The sequence below is a fragment of the Chelonia mydas genome, chromosome 1 (genome assembly GCF_015237465.2).
Source record: "Chelonia mydas isolate rCheMyd1 chromosome 1, rCheMyd1.pri.v2, whole genome shotgun sequence".
Classification (NCBI taxonomy): Eukaryota; Metazoa; Chordata; order Testudines; family Cheloniidae; genus Chelonia; species Chelonia mydas.
This window is the reverse complement of record NC_057849.1, coordinates 134297629-134313642: the sequence shown is the minus strand read 5'-3', so window position 1 is coordinate 134313642 and position 16014 is coordinate 134297629. Positions and strand designations below refer to the sequence as shown.

The 16014-nt window shown below is 41.3% G+C and overlaps 1 protein-coding gene across 1 annotated transcript in view; it reads left to right on the top strand.

Annotated features, from left to right (window-relative positions):
• ASB11 (ankyrin repeat and SOCS box containing 11) overlaps window positions 1-9462 on the top strand; it is a 36662-nt gene extending 27200 nt beyond the window's left edge. Inside the window, exon 7 of the mRNA XM_007070502.4 lies at window positions 9285-9462. Within this exon, the coding sequence (XP_007070564.1) occupies window positions 9285-9409 (125 nt within the window). The 3' untranslated portion in view covers window positions 9410-9462. The remainder of the gene's footprint in view (window positions 1-9284) is intronic.
• The last annotated feature ends 6552 nt before the right edge of the window (window positions 9463-16014 follow it).

Sequence of the window (16014 nt, the reverse complement as noted above, 5' to 3'; positions counted from 1 at the left end):
AATAGTATCACTCCTGTCACTATATTAAGTATCTTAGAGGATTTAACAACCTTGGGCTCCTTATGCAATTGAAAAGCAGTTTTCTTTCATTCTTGTGCACTCTTCATGCTCTGCTCTGCCTTTCTTGTCATTGGTATACAGTGTTGTTGTAAGCCATGTCTTTACCTCACTCACCTTTCCTGCCATTTATTTTTTATGCCTCTGTAGGTCCATCCAGCACATTTTCCCATTCTCCCTAGTAGCTCATGTTACAAGCCACTCAAAGCCCCTTTTATTCTCTTAGATTGATTTTTGCACTCCTCTCTGTATCCACATTGTTTTCTCTCTCTACTCTCACTAGTGCTCATGCAGGGAAGTGTAAAATACACCTCCCTTCACTAGCTAGGCCTACAGTATCACATGGGAGATTCACCTCAAGGGAAGGGAAGTGGTGTTTACAAGAGCTTTTTATGCATTTTGCTTAGCTAGCACTGTCTACTTTTGGGACCCTGCTGGCCCCTTCCAACCTCTTCCAACACAGTGAAACTCAGGCTGTGGCTCTTTTGCACTGCTTCGGTCTCTTCCTTGGCAGGCTTTCCAACGATGGCACCCATGTCAGGGTCTATTCTGGCTCATGCCAGTGTAACTCCACAAGTGATTCCGGCCCTTAATGCATTTATTATCAATAAACAAATACATCCACCTTACTCAGACTGGATGAAATTCACTGTACTCAGAGGGCCAGCAAAAGGCTTATCCATTGCTTAAGTCCCACTGAAGTCCAATTTTGACCACTTAAGTGCTTCCGCTTTGTGCTGGCTCTCTGCACAGAAGTGACTTTAACCCACTCATGAAATGTAATTTCCCTCTTAATATCCTTCCCTCCCATTCCATTATTGGATTGGTTTCCACCCAGAGCTTCTATTAGTCATTCAAAACCATTGCGGTTTAAATCTGACTATAAACCTGGTCACAGCACTTTTACATATATGGTTTGCCACATTTATATCTTTTGTCATAATATCTGAGTTTCTCTGAGCTAACTCAAGAGTTATCTATGTGGCTTGATTTATAGGCTGCATGAACAAGTACAATGTTCATAAATCTACTGCTCAATTTGTCTTTTCCATTAAATCTATCACAGTTTATGTCTGGGTAGAAAGGTCTCTCATTGCTATTAGTTTTCCCACAAATCCTTTTGATTTCCACTATCAGCTATTCATTCTGTTCTTCCTTACAATTGTGTGGTCTATAGAACATTTTAATTAATTTAGTCTTGGCTCTCCACTTTTGAAAGATGAATAAATTCCAGACCTGGAAAAAATCCAAATGTCCTATCTCTTTTGCTTTCAAACACTTCATTGCATCTTTACTTCTCCACCCAAACATTTTCCCTATAATCCTCTTTTCAAATGCAGGCACCAAAAATACTTCTTTTGAGCAATCTTCTTTCTACTTCCTAAGTTTTCTGCTGTGTATATGTAGATATTTTCCTTTACCCTTTTTTCCTTCCTTGCCCATTATGTAATGACTATTTTTAATGTGAGAGATTTTCTTTCTTGCTTTCTTGTTTGCCTACAGAGCTGTTTCCCTCTTCATCTCAAGTGCCATTTATATGAGCTGTTTTTTCCTACATGTTTGTTCCCTGCTTTTCTCCCTGTTAATTTTTTTAATGGGACACTGTCAGCTTGTTTAGGACCACAAATTTACCTTTATAATTATTTCATTCCATGAAGCATCTTTGGAGATTTGGAGCCATATTATTAAACAGAGGTGTCTAAGTTGTGCTTGCAAAACATTTATGTGACAGCCACCACCTTGGTTAATGCTCCAGGGATCTCCAGAGCTAAAAGCGTAAGCTACTACACTTTGACCTAAAGAGCCAACGCTATCTAGCTGGGGCTGTAACACTCATATACTCTGGGATCAGGCAGAGAGCGGGACCTATAACACACACTCAATAGAAGGTTACATTTGCATACCCACAAAAACAGGTATTGTGTGCATATGGGTGTTTGGGCACACACATATATATTTGAACATGCAATTGTGTACATGTGTTGTACATGCAAACACCTGACTAAGTACAGCCCACATTACTATGACATCTGAGCTCCAAGCATTCCTTATTATATTTATTCTCACCATACTGCTGTGCGTTCTGCTATTAGCTAAGCAAAGCACGTGACCAGGGTAGGGATAGGATACAGGGGGACCTAGACAAATTGGAGGATTGGGCCAAAAGACATCTGATGAGGTTCAACAAGGACAAGTGCAGAGTCCTGCACTTATGACGGAAGAATCCCATGCACCGCTACAGACTAGGGACCCAATGGCTAGGCAGCAGTTCTGCAGAGAAGGACCTAGGGGTGACAGTGGACGAGAAGCTGGATATGAGTCAACAGTGTGCCCTTGTTGCCAAGAAGGCCAATGGCATTTTGGGATGTATAAGTAGGGGCATTGCCAGCAGATCGAGGGACGTGATCGTTCCCCTCTATTCGACATTGGTGAGGCCTCATCTGGAGTACTGTGTCCAGTTTTGGGCCCTACACTACAAGAAGGATGTGGAAAAATTGGAGAGAGTCCAGCGAAGGGCAACAAAAATGATTAGGGGTCTGGAACACATGACTTATGAGGAGAGGCTGAGGGAACTGGGATCGTTAGTCTGCAGCAGAGAAGAATGAGGGGGGATTTGATAGCTGCTTTTAACTACCTGAAAGGTGGATACAAAGAGGATGGATCTAGACTATTCTCAGTGATAGCAGATGACAGGACAAGGAGTAATGGTCTCAAGTTGCAGTGGGGGAGATTTAGGTTGGATATTAGGAAAAACTTTTTCACTAGGAGGGTAGTGAAACACTGGAATGCGTTACCTAGGGAGGTGGTGGAATCTCCTTCCTTAGAAGTTTTTAAGGTCCGGCTTGACAAAGCTCTGGCTGGGATGATTTAGTTGGGGATTGGTCCTGCTGTGGGCAGGGGGTTGGACTAGATGACCTCCAGAGGTCCCTTCCAACTCTGATATTCTATGATTCTATGATTCTATGACCATATTAGCTAAAAATCTAATACTCGTGCACACCTTCATGGTTCTAAGATTTAGGTCAAACAAAGAATCAGAAAAAGCCTTATTGTGCACACATGAAAATGCTTTTAGCACTCATAGCTTCAGAATTTCTGAACCAGTTTCCATAAAACAAATCACGTTTGAACAAAATCCATTCAAGCATTATTGAATGGGGATGAGGTGGACCAGGGGGATGAGGTGGATGAGGCTTTCTTCCGGCAACTAATAGAAGTTACTAGATCACAGGCCCTGGTTCTCATGGGAGACTTCAATCACCCTGATATCTGCTGGGAGAGCAATACAGCGGTGCACAGACAATCCAGGAAGTTTTTGGAAAGTGTAGGGGACAATTTCCTCGTGCAAGTGCTGGAGGAACCAACTAGGGGCAGAGCTCTTCTTGACCTGCTGCTCACAAACCGGGAAGAATTAGTAGGGGAAGCTAAAGTGGATGGGAACCTGGCAGGCAGTGACCATGAGATGGTCGAGTTCAGGATCCTGACACAGGGAAGAAAAGAGAGCAGCAGAAAACGGACACTGGACTTCAGAAAAGCAGACTTTGACTCCCTCAGGGAACTGATGGGCAGGATCCCCTGGGAGAATAACATGAGGGGGAAAGGAGTCCAGAAGAGCTGGCTGTATTTTAAAGAATCCTTATTGAGGTTACAGGGACAAACCATCCCGATGTGTAGAAAGAATAGTAAATATGGCAGGTGACCAGCTTGGCTTAACTGTGAAATCCTTGCTGATCTTAAACACAAAAAAGAAGCTTACAAGAAGTGGAAGATTGGACAAATGACCAGGGAAGAGTATAAAAATATTGCTCAGGTATGCAGGAGTGAAATCAGGAAGGCCAAATCACACCTGGAGTTGCAGCTAGCAAGAGATGTTAAGAGTAACAAGAAGGGTTTCTTCAGGTATGTTAGCAACAAGAAGAAAGTCAAGGAAAGTGTGGGCCCCTTACTGAATGAGGGAGGCAACCTAGTGACAGAGGATGTGGAAAAAGCTAATGTACTCAATGCTTTTTTTGCCTCTGTCTTCACTAACAAGGTCAGCTCCCAGACTACTGCAATGGACAGCACAGCATGGGGAGGAGGTGACCAGCCTTCTGTGGAGAAAGAAGTGGTTCGGGACTATTTAGAAAAGCTGGATGAGCACAAGTCCATGGGGCCGGATGCGCTTCATCTGAGAGTGCTAAAAGAGTTGGCGGATGTGATTGCAGAGCCATTGGCCATTATCTTTGAAAACTCATGGCGATCGGGGGAAGTCCCGGCCAACTGGAAAAAGGCTAATGTAGTGCCCATCTTTAAAAAAGGGAAAGAGGAGGATCCGGGGAACTACAGGCCAGTCAGCCTCACCTCAGTCCCTGGAAAAATCATGGAGCAGGTCCTCAAGGAATCAATTCTGAAGCACTTAGAGGAGAGGAAAGTGATCAGGAACAGTCAGCATGGACTCACCAAGGGCAAGTCATGCCTGACTAAGCTAATTGTCTTCTATGACGAGATAACTGGCTCTGTGGATGAGGGGAAAGCAGTGGATGTGTTATTCCTTGACTTTAGCAAAGCTTTTGACACAGTCTCCCACAGTATTCTTGCCAGCAAATTAAAGAAGTATGGGTTAGATGAATGGACTATAAGGTGGATAGAACGCTGGCTAGATTGTCGGGCTCAACGGGTAGTGATCAACGGCTCCATGTCTAGTTGGCAGCCAGTATCAAGTGGAGTGCCCCAAGGGTCGGTCCTGGGGCCGGTTTTGTTCAATATCTTCATAAATTATCTGGAGGATGGTGTGGATTGCATCCTCAGCAAGTTTGCAGATGACACTAAACTGGGAGGAGTGTTAGATACGCTGGAGGGAAGGGATAGGATCCAGAGGGCCCTAGACAAATTAGAGGATTGGGCCAAAAGAAATCTGATGAGGTTCAAGAAGGACAAATGCAGAGTTCTGCACTTAGGATGGAAGAATCCCATGCACCGCTACAGACTAGGGACCCAATGGCTCGGCAGCGGTTCTGCAGAAAAGGACCTAGGGGGTGACAGTGGACGAGAAGCTGGATATGAGTCAACAGTGTGCCCCTGTTGCCAAGAAGGCCAATGGCATTTTGGGATGTATAGGTAGGGGCATTGCCAGCAGATCGTGGGACGTGATCGTTCCCCTCTATTCGACATTGGTGAGGCCTCATCTGGGGTACTGTGTCCGGTTTTGGGCCCCACACTACAAGAAGGATGTGGAAAAATTGGAAAGAGTCCAGTGGACGGCAACAAAAATGATTAGGGGATTGGAACACATGACTTATGAGGGGAGGCTGAGGGAATTGGGATTGTTTAGTCTGCGGAAGAGAAGAATGAGGGGGGATTTGACAGCTGCTTTCAACTACCTAAAAGGGGGTTCCAAAGACGATGGATCTAGACTGTTCTCAGTGGTAGCTGATGACAGAACAAGGAGTAATGGTCTCAAGTTGCGGTGGGGAGGTTTAGGTTGGATATTAGGAAAAACTTTTTTCCTCGGAGAGTGGTGAAGCACTGGAATGCGTTACCTACGGGGGTGGTGGAATCTCCTCCTTAGAAGTTTTTAAGGTCCGGCTTGACAAAGCCCTGGCTGGGATGATTTAGTTGGGGATTGGTCCTGCTTTGAGCAGGGGGTTGGACTAGATGACCTCCTGAGGTCCCTTCCAACCCTGATATTCTATGATTCTGTGAATTAGCCACGGGCAACATTTCTAATGTGATAATGCAAGTTTTTTGTTTTGTTATGACCACAGCTCAAAAATATCTGAATGGAGTTTGCACAAACATTTAGTAGATTCCTAGACCAGCAGGGACCATTGTGATCATTTAGTCTGATCTCCTGTGGGCCATTGAACTTCCCCAAAATAACTCCTAGAGCAGATCTTTTGGAAAAACATCTAATCTTGATTTAAATATTGCCATTGATGGAGAAACCACCATGACCCTTGGTAAGTTGTTCCAAGGGTTAAATACACTCACGGTTAAAAATGTATGCCTTATTTCCAGTCTGAATTTGTCTAGCTTCAACTTCCATCCACTGAAGTGTGTTTTACCTTTCTCTGCTAAATTGAAGAGCCCATTATTAAATATTTGTTCCCCATGTAGGTACTTATAGACTGTGATGAAATCACCCCTTAACCTTCCCTTCATTAGGCTTACTATATTGAACTCCTTGATACTATCATTATAAAGCATGTTTTCTAATCCTTTAATCATTCTTGTGGCTTTTCTCTGAACCCTCTCCAATTTATCAGCATCTTTCTTGAATTATGGACCCCAGAACTGAACACAGTGTTCCAGCAGCGGTCACACCAGTGCCAAATAGATTCCTCTGCATTCAAGGATCACATTGGCCATTTTGGCCACAGCATCACACTGGGAGCTCTTGTTCAGCTGATTATCTACCACAGTTCTCAAATCTTTTTCAGTCACTGCTTCCCAGGATAGAGTCTCCCAGCATGTAAAGTATGGCTACATTATTTGTTCATAGATGTATATCTATTAAAATACACATTGTTTGCTTGTGCCCAGCCTACCAAGAAATCCAGATTGCTCTGTCTCAGTGACTTATCCTCTGCACTGTTAACCACTCCCCTGGTTTTTGTGTCATCTGAAAACGTTATCAGAGATGATTTTATGTTTTTTTTCCAAGTCATTAATAAAAATGTAAATTGCATAGGGCAAAGAACCGATCCCTGTGGGACTCCACTAGAAATACACCCATTGGATGATGATTCTCCATTTACAATTACATATTGAGACCTCTCCATTAGTCAGCTTTTTAATCCATTTAATGTGTGCCATGTTAATTTTGTATCTTTCTAGTTTTTTAATCAAAATGTCATATGATACTAAGTCAAATGCCTTACAGAAATCTAGTATATTAAGACTATTACTTGTAATCTCATAAAAAGATATCAAAAGTTAGTTTGACAGGATATATTTTCCATAATCCCATAGTGATTGGCATTAACTATACTACCCTCCTTTAATTCTTTAATTCCATTCTCTTGCCCAGGAGTAATGTCAGACTGACAGTCCTATAACTATCTGGGTCATCCAGTTTACTGTTTTTAAATATTGGCACAACAATAGCTTTCTTCCAGTCTTCTGGAACTCTATGATGTTCCAAGATTTACTGAAAATCAGTATTAATTGTCCAGCAAGCTCCTTAGCCAGCTCTTTTAAAAATCTTGGATGCAAGTTATCTGGACCTGCTGATTTAAAAATGTCTAAGTTTATTAGCTACTGTTTAACATCCTCCTGAGATACTAGTGGAATGGAAAGAATGATATCACATGCTATGACTATATTATCTGTTTTTTCCCAAATACAGAACAGAAATATTTATCAAGCATTTATGCCTTTTCTGCAATCTTACTGTGATAATTCTACCATCTAGTAATGGACCATTACCATTGTTAGGATTCTTTTTGTTCCTAATCTACTTTAAAAACTCCTTTGTATTGTCCTTAACTCTGGTGGTCATAGATTTCTTCTGTGACCCTTTGCTTCCCTTATGTATTTTCTACAATTCCCAACTTTTGATTTATAGTAATTACTATCAGCTTCCCTTTTCTTCCATTTGTTATATATTATTATTATTTATTTTATTTTTTAGCTGCCTTTACTTCACCACTGAGCTAGGTCATTTTTTTAACTGATATGGCCTTCTTCCTCAAGTGTGGCTTCCTGAGCAGCTCGTAAAGTATTCTTAAACAATTCCCAGTTATGATTCACATCTTTTTGATTAAATTCTTCCTCCCAGTTGATTTGGCTTCTAATTGTTTTCAGCTTTGTGAAATTGGCCTTTTCAAAGCACCAGTTATAAATATCACTGGTGTGGACTTTATTGTTTGCAAATTATAAATGCGATCAAGTCATGGTCACCTATAACTAAGTTACCATTAATTTTTAGTTCTGTGATCAGTTCTTCTGTATCTGTCAAAATGAGATCTAAAATAGAATTCCCCTATGTTGGATGCAACACTTTCTGAGTTAGGAAATCGTCATCTATACTATTTATAAATCCCAAGGATGTTTTAGTACTGGCAGCGTGAGACCTCCAGCATATGTCACTCAAATTGAAGTCCCTGGATGATCACACAGCTTAGAAAACTTCCTCCTACAGGGAATTTATTTAAGAAAGTTATGAGCAACTTCAAAAGAGTTTATAAGGAGCGTTGCATTCCAGCCTTGGATCAGATCCTCAGCTGGTATATATTGACATAATACCATTGCAATCAATAAACCTATGCTGATTTACAACAACTGAGCATCTGGCTCCTTAACTATACAGGTTGCTATCATTCCTACTATTATATTTTTAAGTATGTCTTTTGAAGGTCACCTTAGATGAATGCTGCATGGGATTAACATTTCTTCATGTCAGGCACATTCTGGATCCTTAACAGGCTGACTGTGTCACTGTAAATGCTGCTCTTTTGCTTTTTATTTCCAAAGTCAGAAGTGTACTTGGCTCACTTTTTCTTCATCCTATGTGAATGGGACCCATATGTTCCCCAACTCCCCACAGTGCTAAAATGTATTATGTGCTCTAATTTTTAGTCATGTACTCAAACTGCTAACCTACTGGAGAACTGGATAAATTCAGGGAGGTTAAGTCCATTAATGGCTATTAGCCAGGATGGGTAAGGAATGGTGTCCCTAGCCTCTGTTTGTCAGAGGGTGGAGATGGATGGCAGGAGAGAGATCACTTGATCATCACCTGTTAGGTTCACTCCCTCTGGGGCACCTGGCGTTGGCCACTGTCGGCAGACAGGATACTGGGCTGGATGGACCCTTGTTCTGACCGAGTATGGCCATTCTTATGTTCTTATGTACCTACCTAGCAGGCACCATACTATTAGTATTTCAACTTTGAGAAGGACCCTTGAAATGTATAGCAAACAAACAAACAAAAAAAAAACAGAAGGGAAAATGTAAATTTGCAGAGACATCATAGTGAAGGATTTCCCCAAAATTCTTAAATCATAGAATATCAGGGTTGGAAGGGACCTCAGGAGATCATCTAGTCCAACCCCCTGCTCAAAGCAGGACCAATCCCCAATTTTTGGCCCAGATTCCTAAATGGCTCCTTCAAGGATTGAACTCACAACCCTGGGTTGAGCAGGCCAATGGGTTTGAACTGATTTTAAAGCTTCGCTTGTATTGTATTCTTAGTTTTTAAATTCATGTTTACGGGTTTTGTTTGTTTGTTTTTCCCTCTTTTCCAGGTCCTGCCAGCCTCTCCCAGCTGTGTCGGCTGTGCATCAGGAAGTGTCTGGGTCGCTCATGTCTTTATGTAGTCCACAAGCTGAATCTTCCTGAGCCACTTGAGAAGTTCCTCTTATATCGATAGCTCTATGACTGTCTATAAGATGATTGCCAAGAGAGGAACAAAATGGCTGTTTACTACAAAGATATTAAACCAAGGTGAAAGACAAAGACACCATTTACTGCTTATTATAGGTACCAGACTACTTAGCTGCTGACATAACAATACTCCCTGACACAATACTCTATATGTTGAAGCCACTGGAAACTGCTTTGTAGCACAGTGCATGTTACCATGGAAATGATATCCTCACAGTTTAGTGTTGAATCCACTGATGTTAGATAAGAGGCTGAAATATGCAAACAGCAGATTGTACCTCTGTGTGTGGGTATACACCCAAACAGCCGATTGTACAGGGGCATGTGTGGTGGGTGGGTGCGGGGGTGGGGGGAGTTATGCACAAACAGCTGATTGTGCAGGTATATGTACGTGTGGTATACAAGCCACCTTAAGTATGAGTTAATGAAGTCAACTACTGTATAGAAGTCTGATGCTAGAGAAGTTTAAATTAAGCCAAAAGAAATAACTCATTTTCTCCTCTCTTTCCTTTCAAGTGCAGCAAAAAGTCTGCACGAGTCCTGAACTTTTGAGATTTCATTAAATAAATCCTCAAATGAAAATATCAAAGGGGAATGGAGCCCCTTGTTGACAGTGTCTGTGGAAACATTGGGCGGGGGGTGGTGGGGTGGTAGGTTCCTTCCTTCTCTCATTCCCACACTATTTGGCTTTGTGAAAGGACTCTGAAACTTTATTATGGCTTTAGCCTTTCCATTATTAGTTGAAAAACCTATGAACTAGTAGAGTGAACAGAAGGTCATAAAGAGCCAGAGCTATTAGAACATAGCAAGTGGAGATCCTGGGATTAATAGTATGATGGTATATTTCAAGGTTTGTTTTGTTTTTTCCAGAGGTTGGTTGGTTAATGGAAGGAGTGGTTTCTTCAGTCCCAGGCTTTTGGTACAGTTTTGCCATAAGCAGGGGGGTAGTGATGGCTCATTTAGATTCAACAAAGCTGAAAAGGGATTCCAGCTTCATTTTGTTATCCTGACCTCTTAAGGGTTTGAGGAACAAATACATTTTCAACCTGTGAACGAACGGTTTTCAATATAAGCCCCGAAGGAAGATAAAAAGAAATAACTTGAGAAATAGGCATGGTCTAGTGTGAATGTAGGATTGAAAGCCAGGAACTTCTGAGCTCTAACCCTTGCTATGACAGCAACAACGTCCCTGGCTTTGGGCTAGTCACTTAACCTTTCAGCTACAGTTTTGCTATCAGTAAAATGGAAGAAATTGTTCTCCCTCACATTGTTATGATAGTTCAGCATCTGGAAGATGAAAAGTGCTAGGTATCACTATTTCCCTCAGGGATCAAGCAGAACAGACCAGTGATGTCACAACTGAAGTTAAATGCATTTTCCTGCCTCTGAAAATAGCCTGTGTTTGCACAGGTTGGATGTTCTTTCCATTGCCATTAGCAGCAAGAACCATTCTAAAGGGGAAGCAAAGTTTTCACTGAATATAAGCATTTCCTCATATGGTACAGGACGTATGCCAGAGCATTCTGAGAGTTGGATTAACATTTGGAACTTTGTATCCTCAAAATCTCAGGAACCTACCAAAACCTGAAAAGATTGTGTTCATTTTCTGGCATTCAGTGTCATTATCCTTATCTTTATCTAATCTGCCATATTTTAGAGCATCAGTTATAGTGTCTAGGTGACATCTGGTATCTAAACAGAGAGGCAGACAATCAGCTGATATAAAATGTCCATTGAAATCAGGTGAACTAAGACAATCTACCTGAGCTGAGGATCTGCTCCAGAGTGTATATTATACAATTGTTTTCCTTATACTCGCAACAATTAATACAATATGTAATTTACATGGGATTTTAAATTTAGAAGAATTTATATTCTTTAAAGCAGGGATCGGCAACCTTTGGCATGCGGACCATCAGGGAAATCTGCTGGCGGGCCGGGACGGTTTGTTTACCTGCAGTGTCCTCAGGTTTGGCCGATTTGCAGCTCCCACTGGCTGCGGTTTGCCGTTCCAGGCCAATGGAAGCGGCACGGGCCGAGGGATGTGCTGGCTGCCGCTTCCTGCAGCCCCCGTTAGCCTGGAACAGTGAACTGTGGCCAGCAGGAGCTGTGATTGGCTGAACTTGCAGACGCTAAACAAACCATGTCCCGGCCCGCCAGCAGATTTCCATGACAGGCCGCGTGCCAGAGGTTGCCGATCCCTGCCTTAAAGGAATGCAAATCCCATGCAGCAACTCTAGAAGGTATGTATTCTGGAGTGGTAGTAGCTGCTCCATAATTATAGTTGAACCTAGCTTCCCATCATCAGCTCAGTTTTCCACCCTCATCTCAACTTTCCTCCAAAACACTGTTCTTCCAGAAATTTCACATGGCACATCTTATTTCTGGGTAGAGGTTTTTGAGAAGTTTGATTTAAAAAAATCAGAAAACAAGATTTAAAGTTACGGTGTCTTGAAATTGTATTAGAAGTTCACTTGATATGTTGTCCAATTTTTTTTGCTCTAAGCCCATTGCCTCGCCTAAAAATGCCACAAGTGTTTTTTGTTGACTGTATTTTGCTTTGTGACAATTTACAGAAGTATTGCTTATGACATGGCAGGAGGTGGTCTTTCATTTTTTCTCTCTCCAATAACCTTTATATCATCTACCCAAATCAGCTTTTTGGGTGAATCGTCTTTTTCACAGGAACACAGGAATTGCTGTGCCATAACATCCAGTGGTCCATCTAGTCTGATATCCTTTTTTCCGACAGCGGCCAACACCAGCTGCTTCAGGGAAAGGTGCAACAAATCCCATAATGGACAATTATGTAATCTCTTGCCCCTAGGGAAAGTTTCCTTCTAATCACAGGCAGTTAGTATTTGCCTTATGGTTTGTAGCGTGAAGTGGGATTGTGAAAGTTCTTCATTTTCTATATAACGATCTGATAATTTTTTTGAGGGGGAACAAAGTGGGTGAGGTCATATCTTTTATTAGACCAACATCTATTGGTGGGAGAGACAGGCTGTTAAGTTTATACACAGAGCTTGTCTTCAGTTGAAGTTGGTCCAATAAAAGATATTACTTCCCACATCTTGCGCCCACCTATTAAAAATAGTTATGTGGTAAATTAGCCAGTTTCTATTGTTTATTTGTTTTCTCGGAGATGAACAATATTGACATCTGGTACTATGTTAACAAATCAGATTTCATATGCAAATAAGTGTGCCCCAGTTGGCTATGAGTGAGTACAAGGAAAACTTGCTTACCTCTGAGCTATTTAATTCAAATATACAAATTCCTGCTTTCTGATTGGCTTGTCAGTGGCAAACATGATCTTTTTCTGTATCAGGAAGTAAAACTCGCTATATGAATGTTTGTTTAAAAGAGAAAAACTGGTATACTCCTGAAATGTGTGGGTATAATTGAGAGGCTGTCAGGTATTTCCTTGGAAGACATTCCATGCGTAAATATGGCAGTATATATTGCATGTTGGATTCATATGCAGTGATCAGCATTCCCTTCTCAGGTTGACTAGTCTTCCTGTTCATGTAAAATTAAGTTGATATCTGTTTATTCAACTGTTCACCATTATATGGTTCTTTCTTTCTGAATGTTCATATAGGATTGGATTCAACTGGGATTTACACTGGCTTCCACTGTGAAAAAACAAAGTACAGGGCCTGGCTGCAAAAAAGTCTACCGTGGAAGGGTATGGGAAGGGGAAAGTCACTCTGTCTTCTCCTCCTTCTCCATATCCTTCCTCTGTGTGAATTGCTAGCATACTCCAGAAAATGGATGGTGATTGCCCAGAAGAAAGCATGGCCTAGACATCTAGGGCATATGCTGACTCAGTGCATCACCTTCAGAGCGGCCACTGGAAATGCTTTTATGGAGCCACTGCCACAATTATTGCTGTTCCCCACCAGTACAAATCCTAAGGGAGGGCAGGTGGCAGTGCCACTACTGGCCTCCATTGGGGAAAATCTTGTTGGGGCACAGAGGGATCAGCTGCCATGGAGAGGAATAATTTTCACCTATGTGCACCACGGTGGATGAATCTGGTCCATCCACCACAGAAGCTGTGTTATCCCAGTTTTCAATGGGCAGTCCTGCATCTGACAGGGCCGTTGAAAGACTCCCAATATCTATGGTGCGATGCTGCATCACCATGCGGCAGCATGCCAAGATTGCAAAGCCTCATAATAAAATTAATTTATAAGCAAACTTTTAGGTGACCGTCTGAAAAGGCAACTGAACCATCTATCTGGCTAACAGTTTATGATGTCTTTGTGGTTTTTGCTTCTGAAAATAGGGTTTTTTTTCTTTGCACAAACCCGTTGCTCCTCATTGTGAATTTTTTAAAATGTTCTGCAATAGATGTGTAATATCTAATAGAGTTTATTCCACAAAGAACTGTTTGTCTGGTTTTTATTTTTATTTCTGGAAAACACCTTTATCCTTAAGCTTCTCAACCCTTGTAGAAATTCATGAATCAAACTTGGTGGTGGGAGGGAAGGAAATTATATTAATATTATAATTTAGCAATTGAAAATTTCTTGAATGAATGACATCCAGAATGATTTGGGGAGGGGAAGGAAATGTTACTTAGAAATTCAGTAATTATAATAAAATTCAGGGAGGCAGAGAGGATTTTTGCTACCATTTTAAACTAGTATGAATAACATGTCCATATGCTAACACTCGGTAAGGTTTGGTGTACATGGAGATTTTCATTGATGAAATATTTATCAGTGAAATTCCTATAGAATCACATTTTTAGTCAGCCTCTGCATTTTTCCTTCACTGCAGCTGGGGGGAGTGCCATCCACGATGCAAAGGTGCTCAGAAAAGTAGCTTCTCTCATCTATCACCCCAGTCTGATGAATTATGTTCTACAGGTTTGGGTCACCAGAAGGTCTAAGAGAGAAGCAATCCTCTGAGAGAAGTGTTCTTATGAACAAAACAGAGGCCAGAGAAATCTGTGAGACAGCCATTTAAAAAAAAAAATGAGTGAATTCAGTGTTCAAAGGACTTAATAACTCTGGCCTGAGTATAACAAAGGTTGTCAGTGTCCAAGCTTCTGTACGCTGCTCTGCCAAGTCGCATTGCTCAGTTGTGACCTGCAACACTGCTGCTGTGTCAGCCATGGGCCTCTCTTTATTAACTGTCACTTAACCTGCTGCAAATTAGTTTACTAATGGGCTGGAGTATTGAAAATTGCACTTAGTTACAGTTTCTGTATTAATTATACAGTAAAGGCTCACTTCAATTTAGTCTGACTGAGCAGTTAAGCAAGCTGAGTCAAACAGTAACCTTGCACCTTGTTCTCCTCTCAGTGTAAATCAGAAGCTTTCTGTTAGAGCAGTTATTAGCACCAGAGTATCAGGATAGCAGTTAATTTTTCCTCATGTTCGAAGGATTAATATATGAAGGTACTATCAGGTTACAGCAACCGGGACTGGAGTACTATATAAATTATTGTTAATATTATCATATTGGTTGAGATCAGGCCTTAGAACAGAAGACGGAGAAGATGCAGTGATGAAAACATCCAAAACTTTAATGAAAAAAGAATGATCAGTTGCTACGTTTGGGGCACGAGTGTTCCAATTTAGTTGTAATAGAATGTACCTAATATTCAGACTGATCTTCATGAATCAGTTGCTACTGCATGAAGATCACCCTAAAACACTATAAAATCAGAGGAGCTACGGTACGTTTTCATGATCTCTCAGTCTTACTCAATGTAAGATGGAATATTTTTCAGGTCACTGGCCCAGCAGGCATATTTCTTTGCTTTCTATTTGTATCTCATTATTCTGCAGAATGTCTGTTTTTCGCAGTTTCTAAAGGTTGGTCTCCTGTTGTCTGCAGCCTGAGATGTGTATAAAGATACACTGTCTTAAGTTTGTCTCCGAAGCTTTGTGCCTTTCATCAGTGAATACCTGTCACAGAATAATCAACCCCAAATACCCAGACTGGCTCCTAATTAGTGAGTGAGATCATTCTGATTTGTTACTGCCATTCTTAACATCATTACAGATTCAGAACTGACAATACACTTAACATGAGGTCTCAAATAATTGCAGCTGGTTAATGCCTGATATTTGTCAATCATATTTTTGCATCAAGGGTTTGGCACGTCATTCAATGGAAAGTTTTCTATAAAAAATCCCAGTAAGTAATATATCAGTTTGTTCCCAACGGAATAATACCTAGCAGGTGAATAACTGGAGTCCATTTAGACAGGGCAAGAAATTCCGCTCTGATACTGATGCAGGTTCTCTTTCTTGCTTCATATAAATGGATTCTACTTTGTTCCCATCTGCTCAGAGCTGGCAGACATTGGTAGGAATGTCAAATTTCCTCCATAGTGTTTAAGGAACTGGCTGCTCAGTTGCCATTAATGAAGAGTTTAATGCAGAAAGTAGCTGCACTTTCAAAGGCAAGTAATGATGTTTTTATATCCCTAGCTAGAGATGCTTTACAGGGACCTGCTTTTCAGGGAGTTAGTGCTTAGCACTTCTGAAGAACAAACCCCTTTAAGAAGTCTGTAATTGGACACTGAAAATTTAGGCCCCTTGATTTACCTGTCTACTCCTTCCAGTG